At 31.8% G+C, this 27,633-nt stretch overlaps 2 protein-coding genes across 16 annotated transcripts in view; one reads left to right on the top strand and one right to left on the bottom strand.

The window, feature by feature from the left end:
- The window catches only part of LOC146997289 (uncharacterized), a 330,931-nt gene extending 327,361 nt beyond the window's left edge, over positions 1 to 3,570 (bottom strand). Inside the window, exons 1-2 of the mRNA XM_085817169.1 lie at positions 3,460 to 3,570; positions 1,890 to 1,970 (exon numbers count right to left, since the gene is read on the bottom strand). The gene's annotated coding sequence lies outside the window, so the exon portion shown is untranslated. The remainder of the gene's footprint in view (positions 1 to 1,889; positions 1,971 to 3,459) is intronic.
- Positions 1 to 27,099, top strand: part of LOC118180493 (transcription factor unc-3-like) — an 81,445-nt gene extending 54,346 nt beyond the window's left edge. For 10 of the 15 annotated variants that reach the window (XR_015041285.1, XR_015041290.1, XR_015041289.1 and 7 more), the window contains one exon: positions 14,298 to 15,179. Coding sequence is in view for 6 of the 15 variants with exons in the window: in XM_085817176.1 (XP_085673302.1) it covers positions 14,298 to 14,313 (16 nt within the window). In the remaining 9 variants the exon portion in view is untranslated. Of the gene's footprint in view, positions 1 to 14,297; positions 15,180 to 26,950 lie in introns of those variants that run through there. The other 5 variants (XM_085817172.1, XM_085817174.1, XM_085817173.1 and 2 more) reach the window with 2 other exon arrangements.
- The last annotated feature ends 534 nt before the right edge of the window (positions 27,100 to 27,633 follow it).

The raw sequence follows: 27,633 nt of genomic DNA, 5'->3' as shown, positions 1-27,633 counted from the left end.
ACGACTTGGTAGGTTGTTTACGATCAGCCATTGTTAGTGCGTATGCATAGTTGATAAATGAAGGCGAAACCAGCAGTAGACGTCAATGTGTTGGGTAAAAAAAAGGGTCTTCTAAGACTTTCTCGCTTTCGACGCCAGGCAGTGGCTCAGCTTACACTTTAATACCACATAATTTCAAGTACATGTGTGTCGGAAGACACAGTTCAGCGGACATTACTAGACGGCGCAACAGACGTCCCACTCGTCTGTCTCTGTTGATTAAGCGTCATTGCCAACTACGCTTACAATAGGACCGGGAATAACAAGATTAGACAATGGATAAGTGGAAGACAGCTGCCTGTCAGGATTTCTCATTTATCATGTCGATGCTCTAGTCAGGATAAGCCGTCTTCCAGGCGTGCATTCGCTGCCCCCTTCCCTGTACAGCAGGTCATACACAGGCGGGTGGTAGTAGCGAGTATTATGCTTTGAGGGATGTTCTTAGGGACGGCTCTGAGACCCTTAATTGATAGAACAGACCATGAAAAACGAGGGCTCTCTGAACATAATTGCTGATCAGTTGCACCCTTACCTGTTTGGAGCTTATGTGCGATTAAATTGAATATATTTGCTTTAATTAGGGTTGTAAGTACTGTTTTACTTCTCTTTTAGTATTTTGCTAAGTGATTTTATGATATTTATTGTCCTCATCAACTTTTTAAGGCAGATTGCATGACTGAATTCGCCGCTAATGCATTCTCATTAGAATGGATGAATTTAAGCCTTGACTTTACCTTTTCTATATTTTCGGCTTCGGGTAAGCGCTGTGATTGCATCCTATTTGACTTAATTACCGAAAATGGCCTTAGACATAAAACTGTACTATCTGATAAAAATCCTATGTAATATGCCAGTATTGAAAGAAACAATCAATCTGATAAGAAAAAGCTGCGACTTGTTTCTAAAATGAGGCGTAAAAGGTTACCAGCGAGAATATTTCGTTTGGAATCGGTTGTACCATTATTGGCGACTTTATCGCTTGCGCCGGCATAACGGAAAAGTACCGAAAAGGTTTATAAGACTTGTTTGATACAACAATAGCTTTTGCTAATGTAAACAATTATATTATTTTGAACATTACTTCATCAGATCCTCTCACTCATTTTAATATCACTAGGAGAAGATATAATAACTAATTGAAATGAAAAGGCAATAATCTTGAAAAGTAATAAGTAAATGTCATTAGTTTAACTTTCTAACTATTGAGTTTGATGTATATGAATTTATCTATGAATCATTTCAGAATTATCATGTTTAAATTAGTATATATTTCGACAATTTTGAAAGTTTTCGACAATTTTTCTTAGAAGGGGAAATAAATAAATAAAAATAACCCGTCGAATTAGGTTTTCTCCCGCAATAGAAGGGAGGGGAAGCTGTTTTTTAATTGTGCATTCTATTATCTGTTAATAAAATAAGTTAATTTTTTAAATATGATAGGCGCTGCCACAAATATAAGGCAATATTGCTTAATTTTCATATTATAAAATAAAAATGCATCAAACATTTAGGTTTTATGGCTTACATATAAAAAAGTCGTTTTGTTTCAGTTGAAATAAAAATGTTTAGACATGTACGAATTTTACTATTTAATTAAGTCTGAAAAAAACATGCCTTACATTTTTTAAAAATAAATACTGTTTTTTTAATTTTCTTATTTGCATTAAAAGAAATAAACATTTGATGTACATATTATATATTGGCATATACGTATATTTGTCAGTAAATACATATTTAGCATAAAATAAATACATGTATATAGCATATAAAGTCAACTGAATATCTGGAATTTTCAAAAATCCGGACTAGGTATAGTTTTTAATTTAAAACAGAGTAGAAAATAAAATTACCTTTTAGGACATTAACAGCATCTTCGGGAACTTCTTACAGTTATAAAAATCTGATAATTTTGAACTATCATGTAATGCCTCCTGAAAAAAAAAAGTATTTTATTGTGCTACAGTTTAAAAGAAAGACAAGGGGCAGATAAATTTGACAATTTGCTGTGGCACAAGTATTAGGAATATGGAACCTATGCAGAATGGACAAGGTTTTTTTTTTTAGTCCAAAGGGACAATTCTCCCAGAAGGATTGTTAATTTCGTTTTGGCATTTTGCATATATTTTGCATTTTGCATATTCCCGATATGTTTCATTTCAAATTGCTGCCACCAAACATTATATTTAAAGAAATTAAATAATGAAGAATCTGCATGAATGTATGTATGTTTCTCGTATTGCAATAAAACAACGGTACCTAGAGCCAACAAAATTTGAATAAGGTAATCTTCCATAGAATATGGGCATGTGGAAGCCCTAATTGGAATTTGAAATTGGTTTTATTATTTGCTTTATTATTTAATATTTTCTAATACTTCAACGAATTTTTGATTAACAAAGTAAACGATTTCAAAGCGAGCAATGGCAAGACTGTACGAGTAAAAAAAAAAAAAAAAATCTCCAGCTCGCGAGAGTATTGGAAATTCTAAAGATATGTTCATTTTAAAATTATTTTGCGATATTGCTGTTGAATGTTTTTATGGTTTAACTGCGAAGAACATGATATTTTATAAATAAAGGTAACACACAAAATGTTAAAAAAAAACGCCCCTTTGGACGTAATTTAAAATCTGAAGCTTTCAGTCTTTTTTAAAGAATGCAAGATTTTTTTAAAATCGTAAACGGAAAGCCGTCTTAGCAGCTTTATTGGCCTCCCGGACTTCTGAATGTTCAAGAGGCCTTAGCTACACCTACACTCTCGAGAATAACAACATATTTGCAAAAATATAAGTTTTAGAATGTTGATATGACTCAGGTAGTGCTAGTATTTATATTTTGGAAAAATTCAGCTTTGCAACAGTAAGTGAATTTTATTGTCACAAACTATAAGCAGAATTTATAAAAAATGAAAGTTAAAAATCTATTAAAAACTACTAGAAGCTGAAAACGATATGATTTTAATAGGAAATTCAGTAAAGTATACGGTTTTTATTTCTTCCAATACTACCAAATAATTTACACACTTGTGTTATTAAAAAAAATCAAAACTTTAGTATGCATTTTTTTTTTCCACCGCTGTTCTTCCTATTTAAAATAGGAATGCATGCAAAACTAAATTTAAATAATTAAATTCGATAGCTTTGTGTAAATTGTTCAAAAATAAAAATAATGTTAAGAATTATTTACAAAAAGTACCATCCATACGTACAGCTTTCATTGTGTTAGCATTACGTAATAAATAAAACTACGTTACAGCATTACACTCTTAAAGCAAATTTACAGACACCTAAAAAAAAAGAGCAAACTAAAACTACTTTTTATTACATACTTAAATTTTGACACATAAACTAACTATAATTTATAATAATTAAGATATTTATATTAAGAAATAATTGTATATATATTTTAAAAGCGAACTTACTTTTGGCAAAGGAGCTGTATCCATTGTTACGACTGTCCTCGCTTGAAATGGCGCTTAGCCAAAGAACGTTCTTTGGCTTAGCAAACTTGTTTGGTCAGTCTGGTTCCAAACATGTTCTGCTACCAAGACAGTAAATTTGCGTTGTTTGACACGAAACGGAGCGAAAACTGCTGTCACCATGGAGGTAGGAAGTAAGATGGAGTCGCCCTAAACAAGTTTCTCCGTACCCTGCTCTGAAGCACCGGCGATCCCTACGTGGTGACCAAAACATTGGGTCATTTACCATTGAGTTCTATGGGATTTGACGCGTTCGGGTGTAAATATTTTGTAATTACGTCGCAAATATACATATAAATGTATATATTTTCTTTTTCTACAACACTTCAGAGTCCTAAGTATGTGAAAACAACATATTTTTAAACAACATTTCATTCTGAACGGAATTAAATGCTATACTTTTCACAGGACAGTTTTCTCAGAATGGTTTAATTTGAATGAAATATTTTCACAAGTTTTCGTTAATTACATTAAAAAAAATTAAGGTAATTCGATTTTATTCGGTTAAGATACAAAAATTAAGATCAAAGTTTATTGTATTATTAATATTAAAATTATGCATTATTTATAGAGCTTCTTAAAATACTTTCTTAAATATGACATTATTTTTTGGCTTCTTTTAAATCGAAAAATGTAAGTCATTTTATAATTAATGCTCTATTCGGTTCATTTTAAATTAGAGAATTATTAGGAATTAGCGAAAATTAAATAGGTATTAAATAGTATTTGACTTTCTCTGAACATTTCTGAAAGGGAATAAAATAAGTGTTTTTTTTAAGTATTATTTAAAACTTGTAACTGAGTTATTATAAAATGTAAAGGGAATAATTCTTTTAATTATACTTATCAGATTTTTTTTTTTTTTTTTTTAACCCTTCATTTCAACAATACATATTCCAAAACTCTTTATTACGTTCTTAAGTGCGCATCTCATAGCATTTGCTTTACAATACCTTTTAACAGATTGCTTTCCAATACGAACAATTCTTGCTTAAATAGTTTTATAACGTATTTGTCAACAGGATTTCAATTTATGTTTACAATTCAATATTAAGGTTATTATATATTTAGATAACATTTATAATCATTATAAATTAGATACATTTAATCATTAAATTTCTTCACAGTACTTTCACAGTTGTTTATAAGTGAATAAATTCTTCATTTCAAATACATTTATAAATAATTAAATGAATATTTAAGTATTTTGTCAAAGGCAGATACATGCTTTTTGCAAGCACATGCATAAATACCCATACATATTTCCTATTTATCATTTCCGGCATGTGCAAATCTTTAATTTCTGTGCATTCACTATATTTTTCGTGTAAAGTAATTTACACTAATTTAGCATACACCCGAAAGTTTTACATAAAAAAATACATATGAATATAATTTGAATGAAAATTATAAGTATTATTTTTAATACCCACTCAGAGGTCAGTTTTTCTTCAAAATTCCTCCACGATGGCATCTCTCTCTTTAGGCAGATAGCCCTTGCATGTGTTACTCTATTTAATAAAAACTTAATCTGACCTATGTGCCTTATTACAAATATTTTAACATACATAATTTTATATTTACATTTAGTCATCAAGTTTCAAACTTTTCAAATCTTCTAGAAAATAAATTTTGGCAGATCTCTTTTAGCAATTTTCTTAAAATCTATATTTTTGTAGTGCAACTGCTTAGAATTTTATAAAACAAATTCATAATCAAAATCGCTGTTGTTAGTTATCGAAGAATAACCAAGATGTGATTTTTGCGTAAATGTCAGTAAACTATACAAATTGCTATTATCCATCACACTATGAATGTTTCTTTCATGCGAGAAAGTCCCTTTTTCGATTTCTATGGAACTGTCGTGTGTCGAAATACTATCAGAATCTTGTCAAACGAGCTTCTGAATGTAAACAAAGAACACCCCAGACTAGAAGAGAAACACGCTAATGTGACAATCAAAATCGTAAAAAACAACCTTATATTTAGCGTAGGTATAATGAAACACTAAATCGATTTCGAGGGCAGCTAAAGGTCCCTCCTCATCAGGAGAAAGAAATACATAGAAAGAAGAAAATAGGAATCACAGAAACACGTGGTGCTTATCAGCACTGCACGTGGTTATAACTAGATTTTTTCTTTCTCCTGATGAGGAGGGACCTTTAGCTGCCCTCGAAATCGATTTAGTGTTTCATTATACCTACGCTAAATATAAGGTTGTTTTTTACGATTTTAAAGAACACCCCGTCTGGTGACCCAAGCTTCAAAGCAGTGCTTCACTTCTAGCGCGGAATGGCCCCTCCTCCCTTTCCTACCTCCATGGCTGTCACCCTCCAAATCCCACCCTGCGAGATTTATAGTGTAAGAATTTAGAAATGTTGAAAATATGTGCCCAACTACAAAGTCTTCCAAAGCTAAGAAAGAAAATTTAAATATTATTAGCCTTGAAGGAATTAAAATTTATCCTTTAATGCACGAATAAAGTGCTATTCAAATTCTTTAAAAAATGTCTCAAAATTATTTTCTACAAATAAGAAACCACTCTTTACTAAGTGTAGTATTTTATTAGCAATTTATAAAAATACGTTAGAATTGTGCTGCTCTTGATCTGAACACAATGTAAATTAAGCCAGCCTGGCTAAAATAATGTGGCTAAATGCCTGTAAAGAGTCTCTTGTTGGTTTAAGTCTTGGGGAACTTACATACGACAGTATAAACTTCTCCGGCTTTGTCCAGGTTTCGATAGAGAATACTCACCGGGATAGATTCAAATGTCTCTTACCTTTTCTTACTCTACGGCAATTCTTTCGAGACGAACAGTATTTTAAAAGTGCCCCCATGTCCCATATATGACATTTATGCCTTCCCTACAGCAATCCACGTAATGATATTTATACCTTTCCTAGTAGGTGTCAATACGATGGCCAATTTTTATTATATGTGGTTATAGCATATATATATAAGAAAATCTGCTGATATCTGAGTCACTACTATAGCTATCGTCACCAAAGTTTTTACAATTCTTTTCTGGGTCCTGAAAAAGGTCTACGTCTACTTTAAAAAAAAAATCTGATGTGTACACCACATGACTTCCTTGTACGGAATATTAAATTATACGCATTTTTCTTGCCTTTTATTTAAGCTTATTAGATTGAATTAAACCTACTTCGCGGACAGCGCATAAACCACAATAGAATAAATGCATTCTTTAAAATTCACTTTGTTTACCATAGCGACACTCTGGCGCTAGGTTTACTTAACAGAATTATATTTCATTCATATTATAACTCAGAATGCACATAATGTATATCATTTAAAGAATTATCTAATCGTTGCCACATGTTCTATTCAGATACTATAATAAAGCTAGACTTATGTATAAAAGAAATTAAGCAAACAAAACAAAAAAGAAACAGCTTTTCACAGACGATTGAGTATTTCTCATTTAATTAATTCGGTTCTCACTTCGCGAGAAGGCAAAAATACATAAAAATTCAGAATATCTATATTAAAAATTACGAAGTAAATCTTGAACACTTATTTCCTCGAAGAAACTCCAGAAAGGATTAAGCATGATTTAATTCGCAATAATAAATGAAGGCGTTATCTTTGTTGTTGCGAAGCTTAGTCTCTCTAGATTGGCAACAAATCCACTAGTCTCCCGTTTCAAATGTAAACATCAATGGCCGCCATTAAAAAAGGCTTAGCGGCAATTAAACAACTTTAAAAAATAACAATGGTTATTTTTCAGTTTATAAAATATATATATTGCCATTTGTGCAGCATATTGGTTATTTGTATTAAATATACACACCTAAAAATATTAGATTAAAAATTGGTTACCATTTTTATTATCAAAATTTAAATTATCATACTTTAATTCTAAAATTTAGTGCGAAATTTGGGCCTGTTTAGTAGAGATCAGTTTCCTTATTATTTCACTTAGTTTTAAGCGCAAATGAGGATCTACTTTTAATTTTATTTTATATTTATTTTTCAAAATTTTGTTCACGCAAATAGATTGTGTAAAAAAAGTAATAAAATTTACTAGCTTTATTTGAAATGCCTTTAAGTTATTTTTTCGTTTGAGCCAAATATTAACAAGTGTTATTTATGAAATCTTCAGTTAGGAAATATATATATCAAGTGTTCTTTTTTGTCACGAGATTTTTTAATTTATACTTAAAAGTCCTTTGTTTCTTTGTGTACCACCTATTTTGCTCTTGCGTACCACCAGTTGAGAGTAGAGAAACGTGTTTCAGAAAGTAAATTTTTTTTTTTTTTTTTTTTTTTGCATTTTTGTAAATGCGATGTTTTGTTTGGAAGAATTATTGGTAACTTCTATTCTTTCAAAATTCAATACAATTTTAAGTTGTTTGAACAATCTTTATTACGTTATCGTGCAAACGGTAAATGCGCTGTTCTTACGACACTTGCAATTAACACATTGCATTTCATAAGTATATTCTTACAGAAAATTTAAAATTATATACTATTTAAGCTATAAAATTTAGATTTCTTATAAAAAAATAAGTTATATAATTTAAAGCCAGCAACTGTAAATAGTAACAATGATTATATAAAGCACTATAAAATAAAGCTTAAATATTTTGTAGATATAAAATAATTTAATAAAATAACTTTTCATTGTAAATGTTATTCAACACCATAGACAAAATATTTGTGCGTGATAGACATTTAAAGGTAAGAGATCACTAAGGAAACAAATTTGATAAGCAATGGTCTTTAAAAATAAAATCAATACCTGGAGAACAAAAACAGTAAAATGCCGTGCAATATGAGGTCAGTTTACTGTCCATTTTCTCCGGGTTTTTATGCGTTTTTACTTAAACCTTTTATTTGAGACACCTTTTCACACTTTCCAGATTGCAGTGAGAAGCATTTCTTTTTCTTCGATTTCAATAATAAGTAAACTTACACCACAAAACTTATTCTTACCTTGGACATTTGACCTTAGATCTCTTACCTTTAAATGTCTAAGTTCAAAGTCTCTAAGGTCCAACGTCAGACGTCTAAAGAAGTCTAAGGTCAGACGTCTAAGGTCCCACGTCAGACATCTAAGGTAAGAAGTGTGAGAGTGTGTGTGAGAGAGTGTGAGTGTGTGTGAGAGTGAGAGTGTATGAGTGTGTGAGTGTGTTGCGTGAGGGTGTGTGGGTGAGGGTGTGTGTGTGAGGGTGTGTGTGAGAGTGTGTGTGTGAGTGTGTGTGTGGGTGTGGGTGTGTGTGAGTGGGGGTGTGTGAGTGTGTGAGAGTGTGTGAGAGTTTGAGTGAGGGTGTGTGTGTGAGGGTGTGTGTGTGAGTGTGTGTGAGGGGTTGTGAGTGTGTGAGTGTGTGAGGGGGTGTGTGTGTGAGAGTGTTTGAGAGTGTGTGAGTGTGTGTGAGTGCGTGTGAGAGTGAGCAAAGCAGTGTGTTATCTGCCTAAAGGGGGGTGCCTTCGTGGAGGACTTTCTAAGGGAAACTGGCTCGTATACACGTTACACATGAGGAAAACCACGAAAACACCCATGCAGCCAGCCCGTTCGCGGGGCTCGAACCTCGAACCGAACTACCAGTGTTCAGCGACTTTACCGCTCGGCCGCTGGTGGGCCAGATGATATAATAAACATCACGCGGAAGATCTAATATGTCTCATAAACGGTTAAAAACTACACAAAAAGCTTTTTTTAACTTCTAATTGTTTTTACTCACTTGTATGTATAATATGTCGATTACACAGTAATTATTTTGAGTCAATATTTTTGATACCTAATATTAAAACGATTTTCTAAGATTAAACGATAAATTTTGACACTTAATGTATTAAATAAAAATATCTGATGTGAGCATCACATGACTTCCCTGTACAGAATATTAAATTATACCCATTTTTTCTTGCATTTCATTTAAAATTATTGGATTGAATTAAATCTACTTCGTCGATATCGCGTCAACCACAACAGAATAAATGCACTCTTTAAAATTCACTATATTTGTTTACCATAGCGACACTCTGGCCGTAGGTTCACTTAACAGCGTTACATTTCGTTCATTTTTTAACTCAGAATACACAAAATTTATATCATCTTAAGAATTATCTAATCGTTGCCCCATTCAAATACTATAATAAATCTAAAACGATGTATAAAAGAAATTAAGCAAAGAACAACAACAAAAAAGAAACAACTTTTCACAGACGATCGAGTATTTCTTATTCAATTAATTCAGTTCTCACTTCGCGACAAGGCAAAAATACATTAAAACTCAAGATGCCTGTATTGAAAAGTCTGAATTAATCTTAAACACTTATTTCCTCGAATAAATTCCAGAATGATTTCATGAATGATTTCCAGAATGAACATGATTTAATTCGCAATAGTAAAAGAACGCGTTATTGCAAAGCTTACTTTCTCTAGATTGGCAACAAATCTACTATTCTGCTCTTTCAAATGTAAACAAGCAATGGCCGCCATGAAAAAAATTATTAGGCTTAGCGACACTTAAACACCTTTTAAATTGTTGATAATTCTAAAAATATTGTATACAGATTTACTAAAGCAAAAAATTTTAAAACAGTTTTTGCGACAACGATTTTTTAAATCGAACATCTGTTTTTAAAACAACAGCGATATTTTAAAGCAAAAAATGCACAATTTACAAACATATAAGAATAAAGAAACCGAGATCACTGAGCCGAGTAACAGAGTGGATATATATATATACATATATTTATATACTTTTGGTGCAGCCGATTGCAATAAAAATACGAGGTGCACATCTACATTTTATAGCAGTCCTATATACAAAATTTTAACGTTCTGAGGCTACTCGTTTCTGAGTTATGCGAGATACGTACGTACATACGTTCGCACAGACGCAACGAAAAATTCTCTTCAGAACTCATTTTAAATAAGTTTTTAAATTTTGGGGGGAGACTCCTTACGTACAGATGTCACGCAGAAACATCGTTAAATTGCATTCGATAGCGGTGAAAATGGATATTTGCGTTGAAATATGATGCCTGAAATTTTTTGCTAATACGATACTTACTTTTTACTACGTTCTGTCTCAATTTTAAAATTTCCTTCCCTTCCCCTTTTATCATAATTGTACTTTTACTTACTTCTTACGAAATCAGAAGATTTAATGGATTCATTTTTGATATCTGACATGTGAAACTCGGGAGCAGGCACACTTTTGCACGAAAAATAGTGTATCGCATTTTTTGTTTTAAAAATGAATAACTTCAAGTTAAGGTTTTTATGCCTTTAGTTAATCTGAACGCAATTGTTGTAGAATTATCAACAAACTAAAACTTGGAGAACTAATAAAGCGACCATTTGTTTACATTTGAAACTCTTAGTAGAATAGTTAATTAAGTCAGTTTGCACACCAAATTGGGTGCCTTTCTTCCAGCTGGGACCAAAGTAAACTTTCAGTTTTGTGCAACGAAAAATTTATCTTCATGTGTGGTGGCTTATTTTTGCTTAGCTACTATAATTTTAATTGTAAAAATTGTTTTTTCAAACCGTTTTTTTAACTGCATTTTGGTGTTTTACTTTTTTTTTTTTTTTTTTTTTTTGTATTTTACAATTTTTTAATGAAAATTGTTTTAAGTTTTTATGATATAAGAAATCTGATGTGTACACCACATGACTTCCTTGTACGGAATATTAAATTATGCGCATTTTTTCTTGCATTTCATTTAAACTTATTAGATTGAATTAAACCTACTTCGCCGACAGCGCATAAACCACAATAGAACAAATGCATTCTTTAAAATTCACTTTGTTTACCATAGCGACACTCTGGAACTAGGTTTACTTGACAGTATTATATTTCATTCATATTATAACTCAGAATGCACAAAATGTATATCATTTAAAGAATTATCTAATCGTTGCCACATGTTCTATTCAAATACTATAATAAAGCTAGAACTATGTATAAAAGAAATTAAGCAAACAAAAAAAAAAAAAAAAAACAGTTTTCCACAGACGATTGAATATTTCTCATTTAATTAATTCAGTTCTCACTTCGCGAGAAGGCAAAAATACATAAAAACTCAAAATATCTATATTAAAAATTACGAAGTAAATCTCAAACGCTTATTTCCTCGAAAAAATTCCAGAAAGAATTAAGCATGATTTAATTGGCAATAATAAATGAATGCGCTATCTTTGTTGTTGCGAAACTAAGTTTCTCTAGATTGGCAACAAATCCACTAGTCTCCTGTTTCAAATATAAACATCAATGGCAGCCATTAAAAACAGGCTTACCGGCAATTAAACAACTTTAAAATTGCTCATAATTCTAAAAATATTGCACACAAATTTACTAAAGGCATAAAATCCTTAACCGGAAGATAAAAACAACATAATTCAATCATTTTTAAATCAAAAAATGTACAATTTACAAACATATAAGAGTAAAGAAACTGAGATCACTGAGCCAGGTAATAGAGTGGATATATATATATAAATATATTTATATACGTTTGGTGCGGCCGATTGCAACCAAAATACGAGGTGCACATCTACATGTTATAGCAGTCCTATATACAAAATTTCAACTTTCTGAGGCTACTCATTTTTGAGTTATGCGAGATACGTACATACGTTTGTAGAGACGCCACGAAAAATTCTCTTCAGAATTCATTTTAAAGCAGTTTTATAATTTTTTTGAAGGGAAAGAGTCTTTTATTCTGTCCTTACGAACAGATGTCACGCAAAAACATCGTTAAATTGCATTCGATAGTGGTCAAAATGGATATTTTCGTTGAAATATGCTGCCTGAAACTTTTCGCGATTACAATACTTCCTTTTTACTTCGTACAAGGAAGTAAAAAAAGGTCTATAGACTTTCTTCCTAAAAATAATTCAGCAGGAGTTTTCTGAGTCATATCGTGGGTCATTGTGCGTAGTGCAAACGTGACTTCGTGTAGTGAAATCGGCCGAATCATCCCAAAGTCTGTGATAGTTTTTTCGTTAAATTTTATGAACCTCTGAAGAAATTTTTATAACTAACTACATAATTCGTATACCTTGAGAAAATGTACTTTGCTGTTAAGTTTTTACTGTATAAAGCATCGTCTGCTATTCCAATAAAGTTCTTAATAAAATAAATTATTACAATTGCAATGCAGTAATGTTTGTCCACCCTATTTTACTAACATTAAAATGAGCTTCAAAATAGCACTAAAATAAGCTAATTTAATTAGATTAAACAAGAAACATGTAAACAGGAAGTTTCAAAGAATTTTAATTAGGAAATGCAGAAGTTTGCTTCGGAACCGTTCATAATGTATTTAATCGTATTTTCAAAGTTTAATGCAAAAGTTTATTTATGAACGGCGCATAATATTTCTTGAAATCACTTGACCGATTCCGTATCCCGTGACAGTAAACGTTCTCTTAATATTCAGAGAGCATTCCTCACTTGAATAGAACATGCCAATGTAAAATTAGGCAGAAAATGCAATCTTAGTTTGACGTAAGTGTATTGTTACAGATTTTGTATTTAGTTAGATGTTTTTAGTAGAATTCTAATTAAATTGGTTTACATTCCAGTGCAATGCAGAACGAAACATATTTTTAGAGAAAGCTACGTCGGAAATTGTAATTGACTACTGTATTAGCTGTAAACGTAATTTTACTCTTTTGCTTTCCAGAAATCGAGAAAACAGACATTACCATAACTTTCTCGTGCCCGATTAAAATACTTTAAAAAGTCAGATAGAAACATCGCAGAACAAATTGAAAATCTATATCAAACTCAGATTTTTTGTTTTGGCCCAATCTTAAATGATTGACCGCTTCCTAAGCGACATTTTTCTGGCACTTGACAAATTTTATAATCTGTTTGCTCATATTTTTAGCGATTTTATTTCAATTTAAAAAATATATTCCACACTTTGATCACGGTCACCGACCTGTTGATCACAACAAACGAAGTATTTTCTGTGTTAACGAGCAGGACTTGGGCGATTCTATAACAACATCCGAATTATATCATTAACCTCGATAATATTAACCGCAGTCTACTGTTCTAAGATAATCAAGTCAATTATAGAAACTGATTTATTATTAGTCCAAAGGAAGAATTTGCACAGAAGGATTATTAATTTCTTTTCGGCATTTTGTGTCGATTCACTAAAAGCGCTGTTTCACTTTTTAAATTCTTGCCACGAAATATTAGAGCCCTGTATTATACTTAAAGAAATTAAATAATGAAGAATCCGCATCTATGTATGTATGTTTCTCGCATTGTGATAAACAACGTTACCTAGAGCCGTCCAATTTTGAATAACGTAATCCTCCAACGAATATGGGCATGTGGAAGTCCAAATTTGGAATTTGTTTTATTATCGACTTCATATTTTGTAAAACGTTTTTTTACAAAATATTTTTGATTAACAAACTCGAGGGTTTCAAAGCGAGCAATGGCATCGTTGTACAAAAAGAACATTTTTATCTTCAACGCGCGAGACTGTGTATCGAAAATTCTAAAGATATGCTCATTTTAAAATTATTTTGCGATATTGCTGTTGAACTGAATTTTATGATTTAAGTGCGAAGAACATGATAAATAAAGGTAACACAAAATATTAGAAAAACGCCCCTTTCAACGTAATTTAAAATCCGAAACCTTTCAGATTTTTTTTTTCAATTCTTATGTAAAATTTATTCTATTTTATTTATTAGTTCGTTACATTCCGAGTTCTCGTAGCATTCTTTGTGTTTTATCTTTAAATTAAATTTTCTTTAAAATAAATTTCATTTTCAGGGCAAAGCGGAAATGAAGACCTATTGGCTAATTAGCCACGATCCATCATCTGGTAAGAGACGGAACGTAGCTCGCGGAATGATAGTTCCACCTCCGCTTTTCAATATACGTGAATCAGAAAATAGAAGACAAAGTCCCAAAACAGAATTCTCCCATCGGACGACTCCAGCTCAAATCTACCGCTCTGTAGACGACGGCGTACCTTTACCTAACGACTCTGTTCCTGGAAAATCGTATTTCTTTGGATATCACAAGACAGTCCCCGCATACCAAAACGTCTAAATCCATCGGCTGTCGTTGCAACACGCGACGCTTCGCAGTCAGAACCATGGGATGGGAATGAATGGGGTTGTAATATGGCCTCTGATGATTCAAACCCAGACATCCTGGAGAGTTCAGATGAATGGTTTTGACTCTTCTGAAGCACCAAGAAGACTTTCTAGTAATTACAAACCTAATATCAAAGTAGCATCACTGACAGCTGCAGACGATGCGTACAAACGTCTTTTTTATGCAAAGAGGAAGCAGGTTGAAAACTTGAGAAAATTTAAACAAACAAAAAAAAAAAAAAAAAAATCCTTAATGGAAGAGGTCGTGGTCTGCAGACGAGTTTGACCTCTCAAAGGAGTCTTTGAAGGAATGGTTAACAAACCTTTTTTACCACAAGTTTGCATGCTCAAGTTTCTGAGCTCAAAAGACAAGAATCAACTGTCGGGCCACTTCAGACAGTGAAAGAGAGCGATATAGAAGAAAGCGTAGTGTAATATGTTTGTACCTGTGCTAACTAAATATATCTGTGATATATCCGTGGCAGTTTCGGTTCGTACATACAGTTTTATTCGAAGTAAATGTGTTTTTGTTATCTAAAACTCATAAGTAAACTTATTTCTTACATTCTTTTCATTTTTAAAATTTTACATATTTTTTCCTTTTCACATTTTTACTTTAATGACAAAAATTAAAGTTATTTTTGAAGTTTAACTTTTTATCTTCGCTTTTTGTTTTAAAAAAAAATCTGATGTGTACTTCCTTGTACGTGATGACTTCCTTGTACGGAATATTAAATTATGCGCATTTTTTCTTGCATTTCATTTAAACTTATTAGATTGAATTAAACCTACTTCGCCGACAGCGCATAAACCACAATAGAATAAATGCATTCTCTAAAATTCACTTTGTTTACCATAGCGACACTCTGGCGCTAGGTTTATTTAACAGTATTATATTTCGTTCATATTATAACTCAGAATGCACAAAATTTATATCATTTAAAGAATTATCTAATCGTTCCCACATGTTCTATTCAAATACTACAATAAAGCTAGAACTATGTATAAAAGAAATTAAGCAAAGAAAACAAAAAAGAAACAGTTTTTCACAGACGATTGACTATTTCTCATTCAATTAATTCAGTTTTCACTTCGCGACAAGGCAAACATACATAAAAACTCAAAATATCTGTATTAAAAATTACGAAGTAAATCTTAAACACTTATTTCCTCGAAAAAATTCCAAAATGGATTAAGTATGATTTAATTGGCAATAATAAATGAAGGCGTTATCTTTGTTGTTGCGAAGCTAAGTTTCTCTAGATTGGCAACAAATCCGCTATCTTGCTGTTTCAAATGTAAACAAGAGCAATAGCCGCCATCAAAAACATTATTAGGCTTAGCAGCACTTAAACAATTTTAAAATTGTTGATAATTCTAAAAATATTGCATACAGATTTACTAAAGGCATAAAAACCTTAACCGGAAGATAAGAACAACATAATTCAATCATTTTTAAAGCAAAAAATGTACAATTTACAAACATATAAGAGTAAAGAAACTGAGATCAATGAGCCGGGTAACAGAGTGGACATATATATAAATATATTTATATACGTTTGGAGAGGCCGATTGCAACCAAAATACGAGATGAACATCTACATGTTATAGCAGTCCTATATACAAAATTTCAACGTTCTGAGGATACTCGATTTTGAGTTATGCGAGATACGTACATACGTTTGTAGAGACGACACGAAAAATTCTCTTCAGAATTCATTTTAAAGCAGTTTTATAATTTTTTTGGAGGTTTTAAAGCAGTTTTATAATTTTTTTGGAGTGTTTTATTCTGTCCTTACATACAGATATCACGGAAATACATCGTTAAATTGCATTTGAAAGAGGTCAAAATGGGATATTTTCGTTGAAATATGCTGCCTGAAAATTTTCGCGATTACCCGGAATTTCCTTTTTTCCTTCACTTCCTTTTTACTTCGTACAAGGAAGTAAGAAGAGTTTTTAAATTTACAATTTATTTATTTTGCAAAAGTTAAGATTTTTTTTCGCAAGTTCAATTTTTTTCTTTTGTTTTTTTCACAAATAGAACTTTACTTTTATCTTTTCCATTGAAAATAACTTTAAATTTCCTTTTCATTTTTCTTCCCAAACCTAATTTTTTTCTTCTAAAATTTTTTCTTCTCCCATTTTTTTTATTTTACACTTCAAGATTTATTGAGCTATCAAGATTATTAAAACCAAAATAAGTTCTAATTTATTTCCTTATTTGCCAGTAAAGAAGGCAGCATTCATTAATTAATCAAAATTTTTAATAGTTTAAATCAGGTGCTCTAACCGGTGGTACGCAAGAGAAACATAGATGGTACGCAAAGAAAAAGTATTTTAAACTATTAAATTCAAAAATCTCGTGAAGAAAAAGAAAAATTGATAGAAGTTTCCTGTGATCGAACTCTAACTGAAGATTTCAAAAATAATGCACTGGTTAACTTTTATCTGAACCGAAAAATAACTTTAAAGGCAATTCAAATAAAGCTATTAATTTTTTATTCCCTTTTTGCACAAACCTATTTGTGTGAACAATGATTTTCATCCATGTTATATTTAAAAATTAAATGCGAAACAAAATTAAAAGTGGATCCTAATTTCCTGTTAAAACTAAGTGAAATAAGACCAGACACAAGGAAATGTGTCTTCCTTAAACGGACCCAAATTTCGCACTCAATTTTAGAATTAAAGTATTACAACTTAAATTTTGATAGTAAAAATTGTAACCCATTTTTAACCTAATATATTTTTTATATATGCATATTTAATACAAACAGCCAATAGGTTGTGCAAATGGCAAAATATATTCATTTTTAATATTTCTGTTGAGAAACTGAAAAAAATCATTGTAAAATGTAGCGGTGGTACTTACGTTTTTCAGTATTTATTTACATGGTACTTGTTAGTCGAAAGGTTGAGAACCGCTGGTTTAAATAATTCACAATAATAATATTACAGAAATAGAAAATTTGCTTCAGTTTAATTTTCAAAGAACTCTGATTCCCATTTACTATTATTTATCAATATAGCAATGTTTTGTTTAATATTCTAACCGCCACTGAATGTTACTTCCTTGTACGAAGTAAAGGAAGTACAAAAAATTCCGGGTATCATATTTCAACGAAAATATCAATTTTGACCGCTATCGAATGCAATTTAACTATGTTTTTGCGTGACATCTCTACGTAAAGACACAAAGGGCTTTTTTTTCCTCAAACCAATTATAAAGTTGATCCAAAATAGATTCAGATCAGAATTTTTTTCGTGGCGTCTGTACGTTCGTTTGTATGTATCTATCTCGCATAACTCAAAAACGAGTAGTTGTACACTGTTACTCGGCTCCCTGAGCTCCGTTTATTCTTATATGATAGTAAATCGCGAATATTTACTTAATCATGGAAAATGGTTATGCTGTTCTTATCATTCGGTTAAGGTTTTTATGCCTTTTATGTGCTCTGCATGCCATCGTTGTAGAATCATCAACAATTTAAAAATTGTTTAAGTGCAGCTACGCCTGATTTTTGATTAACATAGCAGCCATATTTGTTTACATTTGAAACTTAGCAGAATCTTTCTGTACCTATTAGATTAATTAAACCAGAATTAAATCAAATTGCAACCAGAATTAAATCTTTCTGCACCTTCACTGTCTTTTTGTCGAGTGGGACCAAAAGGAAACTTAGTTTTCTGCACCTAAAATCTGCCTGCTGGCCGAATTGCTTGTTTTTGTGTAGAAACTGAACTCTAATTTTAATTGTAAATTTTTTTTTGTTTTAAATGAATTGGCGTTTTATGTTTTTGTCTATCTTTGAGTTTCTAAAGAATTTTTTTTTTTTTTTTTTTTTGTATTTCTGCCTCGCCGCGAAGTTAAAACCGATTTAATTGAATCAGAAATATACCCCCATAACACAAAACATCCTCAGGATGTCCTATTTAAGTCGAAATATCCCGGGACATAATTAGGATGTCCTGAGTATGTTGATTCTCAGATGTCCTGAGAACATCGTAATTTAACATCCTGAGGATGTCTTATTTAAGTCGCTATGTCCTGGGATATGAGAGGATGTCCTGAAGATGTTGATTCTCGGATGTCCTGAGGACTTCACCAATTTCACATCCTGAGGACATTCATACTGCATTGTCCGGAGGACTTCAGTTGTCAAACATTCTGAGGATGTTCGTTCTCAAATTTACCAGTTTTAGTTTCTTGCACATTATTTAATTTTCATATGTATTTTACTAAGTTGTTTCTAAATGCTGTACATTAAAAATATTGATATGATTGAAGATTTATTCTTCTTGTTTTGTTATTAATTTTAACTGCTATTTTTTCTGACGTTTTTAAAAATTTACTTTATCATGGAAAAGATTTTTTCCAATGGATTAGCATTTTCTAGAATATTTGCTAAATTCCAATAACATATATTTTTTATAAAAAATGTATAACTCGAAGAAGTAAGTTTAAATGAAATGCAGAAAAACTGCTTATAATTTAATATTCTGTATAAGAAAGCCATGTGGTTTCCGCATCCGATTTCTTTTCCTGTAGTTTCGAAGATTTGGCAGTTAACATTTTTGAAGACATATTGTAGATAACAGTAAAATTGCAATTCTGAATTACATTTTAATTATCAATTCCTTTTAAATATTTCTGGAGTTTTCAACTTATTTGGTTCTTCTCGAGCTGAGTTTTATTGCTTTCTTCTTAATAAAGAATCCATTGTCACAATAGCTTGTAATTCTTTGTGATTGTGCTAGCACAATTACTTACTCATAAGCTTAATAGTGCATTTAAAGATTTGATGCACACCCCATTAGTCATTATGGGACTGAATTTAGTTATGATGTTTGTTAAATTTGCTTTTGGATGTGCTCTTAAAAATTCGTAGCACTCATCAAACTGCAAACGAAGCAATTCCAAAAGTACGATTCAATTACTTTGGCCTTCGTGGCCTGTCGAAGGTATTTAATAACCTTCTATAATATAATTTTTACATAATTCTTTTAGATAAGTTAAAAACGAACTGTCAATGCAAGAGTCTCAAATGCTTTGCTCTTCTTTAATTTTCCCAAAAGAGAAATTTGCGAGTTGTTTGATATTTATCTCACCCTACTATGCTTTTGTTGAGGGTCAACAAGGTGGCCGAGCGGTTAAGTCGCTGAATACTGGGAGTTCCGACCTAGACTCGATTCTAGGCGAACGGACTTGCTGCATGCGTGTTTTCCCCATCTGTAATGTGTATACGGAGCCAGTTTCCCTTAGAAAGTCCTCCTCGAAAGCATCCCTTCCCTTAGCCAGAGTTACGGCAAAGCGCTAGAGTGCTTTGCCGTAATAAAAAAACACCACTGGGAATCAATATATTTTAAGATGCTGACTAAAATAAACACACAGGAAATTGCATCCAATTTGTATTGTGTTAGCACTGGAGTTTAAATGCAATAAAATATTTATTTTTAGATCTCAGAAGATCAGATTCAGAAGAATATTAATTCAGATCTCAGAAGTGGTGTTAGCACTGGAGGACTCGGAGTCCAAGCCCTTCGAAACTGATCGATTATTACGAAATAGTGTATGGTTCGAATAATTACTGATGAGGATTAAATGAAATATAGCGTAACTGTCCCGCACATAAAATCTAACAGGTGTTGATAACCTGATGACAGAAGTTACTGCTAAAAGTTCTTTAAATACAAATAAAAGCACATAGTTACACAAGCAATTGGAACAGTTTTAGTCAACATTTACAATATATTAAAACAATAAAATAATAAAAACTGAAACCTTTAAGATTTTATATTACGCCCAAAGGGGCGTTTTCTTAATGATTCATGTGTTACCTTTATTTATTAAACATGTTTTTCGCACTTAAACCATAAAATTCAATTTAACAGTAATATCGCTAAATAATTAAAAAAAGAGCATATCTTTAGAATTTCCGATACAAAGTCTCGCGCGTTGAAGATATTGTTTTCGCATAGTGTTGCCACTGCTCGTTTTTAAATCGTTGAGTTTGTTAATCAAAAATTCGTTAAAGTGATACAAAATATGAAATCGATAATAAAACAAATTCCAAATTAGGGCTTCCAGATGCCCATATTCGAGAAGATTACGTTATTTAGAATTGGATGGCTCTAGGTACAGTCGTTTTATCACAATGCGAGAAACTTACATACATTTCTGCAGATACTTCATCATTTAATTTCTTTAAATATAACACAGGGCGATAAAATTGGGTGGCAACAATTTGAAAAGTGAAACGGACATTTAAAGTTTTCGACGCAAAATGCCAAAACGAAATTAATAGTACTTCCGGGCAAACGCCTATACAAATTTTGTAACATTTCTTATTATTTTTAATTACAGATAAGAATGTTATTTGATTTCCTAACATTTATAACAATTGTGTGCCAATTGTGCAAGTAGACATGAAATTGTGCTTTGCCAAATTCCTCATGAATTAATACATTGTTTTTTACAAACTACGGGTGAAGTTACACCCGGGGTCTGTCTCATACCTTCACACGCATCTTGTTCAAAAGCGCGTAGAGGGGATGAGAAAATGAATAGATTCAATTTCTCCCAGTGTTGTTGGCAAAGTTGGCCAGTTGGCAAAGCAACAGGTGGATGTAAACATGACTTGTGGCGATAAGTAGGGTTTTTAAGGATGAAAATCTAGAAAGTTACTTAGCATGCGTGAGCGCCTCCTTTCTTAGAAAGATTCCTAAACTATCGGCATTTGTAGCAAGTTCGGTAAAGAATATCAACATAGGAAAAAAACTCACTTTAACAATTTAAAATAAAAATTTTAATTATTAAATAAAGATTATAATAACGCACCTAATAGGTGGGTACCGTTACCTCCTATAAAGGAACAGAATTTTTACACTCATGCCTTCTCCGGGATTCCAAACCGGGACCTTCGGTATCGCAGTCCGCGATCCCCTTTACCACTATGCCATGGCAAGTCGAAACAAACAAAATGGCCGATCAAACTTACTATTTTTTTAATTGGTAACTTCGTCAATTACGTTCCAATTTGACTGAAATTTTTATATACCGGGCAAAAAATTGCACAAATAAAAAAATCGCACAAACAAAGACCGCACAAAAACAGGTTTCAGTGTACTTTCATTTGACATCATATGGGTTTAATCACCACTTTCTTTCCAACTTTGAAATCTCCCCCCCCCCCTGCGAGGTCTTGCTGAAGCAAACTGTTTTCTACTGAACAGCATGTGTTCATATAAAGAGTTACTGCTTCAAACAACCTGCATGTTAGAATTTTCACATACCACACCTCAAAAATACACCCTACATTCAATTCTCAGCCCTCAGGCGCTAAGTGAAAAATTAACTTAGCATTCGCTGGTAAGCCTACCTTAAAATGTCATGGCTTTCTCAAAGTAATTTTCGTTTTTTACGTAAAATCTACTACTAGCTTGACTTTCATACATACACACTCATTCCTGTTTTACAAGCAGTTACAAAAATATTTTTAGGTTTACAATAACTTTAACTGAATTTCCTGAAAACAATTTTAAATTGTTTACATTCAATAAAATTCTTTTATAATAAAATAAAGAGTAACGAATTTGCTTCACTTAATTGGAAGCACTCCAAAGTTTCCTAAACTCAGCCTCTCAGATGAACAAATCGTTCTCATTTTTAAACTTAATTAATTTTGATAATTACAAAAAACTAACTTTAAATTTCATTCAATCTGAAGCTAGCTTTTATTTTTAACTTAAATTCTATTAACTTGACTTTTAACTCTTTCACACATACAACCATATTTCTGTTTTTACTAGCATCGCAAAAATACTTAAACACATGTTCCACAAAACCTTTTACATTTACAATCACTTTAATCGAATTTCCGGTAAACAATTTTAAATGGTTTACATTCAATAAATTTCATTCATTTAAAGAATAACGAATTTGCTTCATTTAATTAGAAGCACTCCAAAGTTTTAGCTCTGTTTCTTGGACTAAAACGGAATATCTCGTTCTCATTTTTAAACTTAATATATTCTGGCAATTACAAAGCCTAATTTTAACTTCATGCGTTCTCAAACTAGTTTTTATTTTTAACTTAATTTCTACTATTAGCTGGACTCTTACACATGTATTAGTATCACAAAAATACTTTGTTTTAACACACATTTCATAAAAACTTGCATTTACAATCAGTTTAAGTGAATTTTCTGAGAACCATTTCAAATCATATATGTTAAATAAAATTCTTTAAAAGATTAACAAATTTGCTGATTCATTTAAGAGAAAACACGCTAACGTTTCCTGAAGTCAGTCTCTCAGACTAAAAATGAACATCTTGTTCTCATTTTTAAACTTAATATATTCTTACAATACAAAATAATTAAGTTAAAGGACGTCTTGCTCTGTAAAGTGCTAAAATAAGATTATCCTTGATCGAGGCAACGATTGAAAGAAAATTTTTGAGAACAATTTACTTGAGAGCTACTTTGAGCACAATTTACTTTTAAATTAAGATTAAGTAAAACTACATATTCAAGTAGAGTCATTTTCACTTATCTTTCGTTTGTTGAAGTCAGAGAATATGTTCTGGATGAACTCATTCTAGGAATCGAATTAGGAAGTCTGCTGGACCTTCAACCGCAGAGCTCCTTGCTCTGAGAGGATAAGGCTGGCCTGGTCAGACGAAGCAGTCCACTGGTTACTAAGCAGATTTCTTGCTCTAGAGAGGTTCATCAAGAGACATTTCAGGCATGGAATGGGTGCCAACGTGGTTAAGAACCGACCACTCACAACGAACACGTGAACTGAGTTTCGGTCTACGATTTCGCAGAGTCGCCCGCGCAGTCGTACCTGCGCAACAATATCTTCACTGACTGGCTACTGCTTAAACCCGTTTCCACAGGTATGAACGGCACTGATGATTAGTTTTTACACCTGAGTAAGCTACCCAACCTGCATTGTGGCTAGTGTTGCTGACTGTACCGAAGAGCCTGGGTTCGAATCCCGGAGAAGGCATGGACGTTTGTCAATGTATGCACAAAAAGCTATTAAAATCAATCATACATATTTGTAAGAAAGTAAAACATTATTTTTGGTTCATGATGCTACAAATATGAACCCTATTGTTACAGTTTTTAAAGATTACAAATAACTTCACATTCAACAGATTTCTAATAATCTTTTGTAACTCTATATTTATTGCCGCCCAACCTGTATAGTGGTTACTGTCTCTGATTGCCGTGCCAAAGGGCCCGGGCTCGAATCTTGGAGAAGGCAGCAAATGTATAGTGTCAGTGCGGCTTGGCAGCAATCTAAATATGCAGCAAACCGAAAGTCCTCTCGTGTGGTTGGTTTGGTGGAAAGGGAGAGGTTTAATTGGATAGCTAATATCTCTACGCATATCTGGATATATAATTTATACCAGTGCGATCACGGAGAAATTAATTATTTTATTATTAGTACTCAGAGACTTTTGCATAGCGATAAGCTATTGCGATTTAGTCAGCTCATTACGTTTTAAAACTACATGCCCGGAAACTCGGCGGTAAAGAATCTCATATCCACGGTTCTTCAAATTTAAGTTTAACTTCAGCTACTACAGAATTCTGGGGAGTAGTAACATGTCTCTAATACTTTCCGTGAACTCACTATAAAATAGCTTTCCAAAAAGCAAGAGCGCATTATAAAAGAAATATCAGAATATCAAAAATTAATAGTTGGAAAACATTTTGCACTTATACCTCCAAAATTTATGGCTCCGCCTTCAAAATAGCGCACAATAAAATTTTCACTCCTCCTTCATTATCAATGTACAGCTTCTCTGAATCAATTTCCTCTTCCCAAGCTGCGTTAGAAATTTTATCAAAACTATTCCCACAAGATGAATATAGATCGAATCATACCACAGATACAGAAGCATCTAACAGTTCTTCTACACGTCGTCCTAATCCACCAACAGTTATCATCCCTCCAAAGATCGATGAATTGGAACATATCATCAAAAGACTAAATAACAGGAAAGCACCAGGTCCCGATGGTATCGACAACATCATCTTAAAACTTATTTTTTATAATTATCAACAAATTATTATATCATTCATTAACGCCTGCTGGTATAACTTAACATTTCCTAATATATTAAAAAATGCAGAAGTTCTTTTGCTCCTCAAGAAAAATAAACCAGCCACAAACCCTCTACTTATAGACCAATATGCCTTCTTCCCACGTTGGGCAAACTCCTTGAAAAACTAATCCTTTCAAGACTTTTATATCATCTAAATAAGAATAAAATCATGCATGAAAATCAGTATGGATTCACACCAAATAAATCAACAGATCATGCTTTTCAAAAAATGCAAGAAGTCTTAAAGATGAATGAATCAAAGAATCTTCATTCAATAATAATTTCGATAGATATTCAAGCAGCCTTCGATTCTATCCGCTGGAAAGACATCATAACAATTCTAGAAATAATATCATGCCCTCAGGATATCCTTCATATTATCAAAGACTACCTATGCAATAGAACTCTACAATATTCTTCAGATTCCGGTGTAATAAATTATAAATTAACAAAAGGTTGTCCTCAAGGATCTTGCTTAAGCCCTACGTTTTGGAATCTTATAGCAAACGAAGTTTTAAAACTATACGACAATATTAATCATACCCATATCCAAGCATACGCAGATGATTTTCTTCTCATTGTGAACGCAAGTAGCCGGAAATCAAATATTAAAAACTGGAATATTCGTTTAAACAATAACAACTCAGTTTTTCAAGCAGAACTTTTTGCAATCAAAGAAGCCATATGCTTCGCAAAAGAACTTTCTTTACCATCCTTAATTCTCTCTGATAGTGCATCTAGTATTCAAGCTATAATTGGACACAGTCGATCGCCTACTGTACAAGAAATCCATTTTCTACTTTCTCAATTTCAAAACAATAATAGACCACATTTCAAATGGATTAAAGCACACATCGGTAATAGTGGTAACGAGCTCGCAGACGAACTAGCAAAAGGGGCTGCAAACAATTCTTCCCTTCCAAATTACTCAATTCCATATCCAATATCATTACTAAAAACAAAATTAGAAACAGAATTAATGCACTTATGGAAGCAAACCTGGACGGAAGCAACTACCGGCAGAAGAACTTTTACTTTCATATCAAAACCTTCAAGATCATTAATATCTACCAACCGTTCAATTACATTTTTCCTAACAGCTCATGGTCCATTTCCAGAATACCTTCATAGATTCGGACTTCAGCATACAAATCTCTGTACCTGTGGTAATGAAGGCACAATAGATCATTATCTCTTTCACTGCAACATTACTAAAGATTATCACCTTAAAGCATAAAATTTAACTTCTCAGTTATGGTTTCAACAGTTATTAAAAAGTAATATTCTCAGAAATAATCTTCATAATATAATAAATTATATCTCCGCAAACATCGATAATCTTAAAGGAACTTGAAATCATTATTCTTTGTTCATTTACCTTACTTAATAAGCCATTCTTTCTACTACCTCATTTTAATGCTTTCACTCAAGACTATCTTTATTTAAACCTTCAAGATCTCTCAAGCTCGATCAAGAATTTAAGGATATTTTCTAACTCCATCTCCTTAATATATTAATAAATTCTCAACTCAAGATTTTTAGTCAAGTCTTTTACTCAAGAATGACTCTCTATCAAGAATTTCCACGAACTTTTCATTCAGGTCATCCTAATTCATTCAAATACTATTTCTCATCAACTTTTATTCAATTACTGCTCTTCATTCTCCATAATGAAATACTTTACTCTTTACATATCTTACATTCTCAGCCTCTACTATTCTTATACATTATGTTGTTCATTTTCAAAATTTGTAATGATCTTCTTAAGTATTTACTTATCTATTTACGTTTCATTTACTTTCATATTTCTTTAGGTATTATGTTTTTATATATTTAATTTCTTCAATTTTTATTATATAATTCTCAAAATTCTGATACTTTATTTGACTTCATATATAACACCATTGTATTTATCTTATTCTAAATTTTTAACTTTTATTTATTGTATCTATTTATGTTTATTATTTATTGTATTATTTATATATTTATTTCTTGATATTTTATTTTTATTATGTAATTATCAAAATTCTAAAATTTTATTGTATTTTACATAACAACACAGTTGGTAGATGATTCCATCAGTTGAGCGTAAAAGCTGAATGTCTTAAAGGCGGTGCAGCTGCTCATCTGATGGTAAATAAATAAATACTTTCCGTGCAATGAAGGAGTCCGTATAAATTATAAACTTTCTTTTGTACAGGATTGGATTATTCAGTTATGGCAAAGCACACGAGGGCTATCTGCCTGAAGGGAGGGATGCCTTCGTGGAGGACTTTCTAAGGGAAACTGGCTCGTATACACGTTTTCTTTTGTACATACCAGGTTATCAAGTTATTAATAAGATATAAAAAGAGATATTAATAAATACCAAATTAAAGTTCATATTCTGCAACTTTCGAAACTATGTTCATTCATATTCAACTACGTCTGTTTTTTAAATTATTGTCACCATACTAATTCAGAAGTCAAACAACAAAAATCAGAGTTATATTTTCAAAATTCTTTTTTTGAAATTTTGCAACTTTCAAAATTTTGAAAATATAACGCTGATTTTTGTTGTTTGACTTCTGAATTAGTATTTTTTCTGCGTGTTATTGTGTCTTAATTATTGTCATCATCTCAAAATCTTGCTGAAAGTATAATTAAATTATTAAAATTGGTAAATAAATACCTAACAAATTTCCCACAGTTTGAAAAACTACTTTCTGTGATTTAAATGTTCACTTTCAGTCTCCCTGCTTAACGAATTTGTAATATCTTTTCTTTAAGTTAACATATAACATACAGATATAAACAAACTTGTCGAAATTTTAAAAAATATGCTCTCTCAAATACAGTGATTCAGTTGTTACATTTCACCAAAATTCGCCATTTCAACGCATA

Source organism: Stegodyphus dumicola, chromosome 5 (assembly GCF_044657685.1).
Source record: "Stegodyphus dumicola isolate Sdum_Otavi_A_Nest chromosome 5, ASM4465768v1".
Taxonomy (NCBI): Eukaryota; Metazoa; Arthropoda; class Arachnida; order Araneae; family Eresidae; genus Stegodyphus; species Stegodyphus dumicola.
The sequence above is the reverse complement of the archived record's forward strand: the minus strand, read 5'-3'. Positions and strand labels throughout refer to the sequence as shown.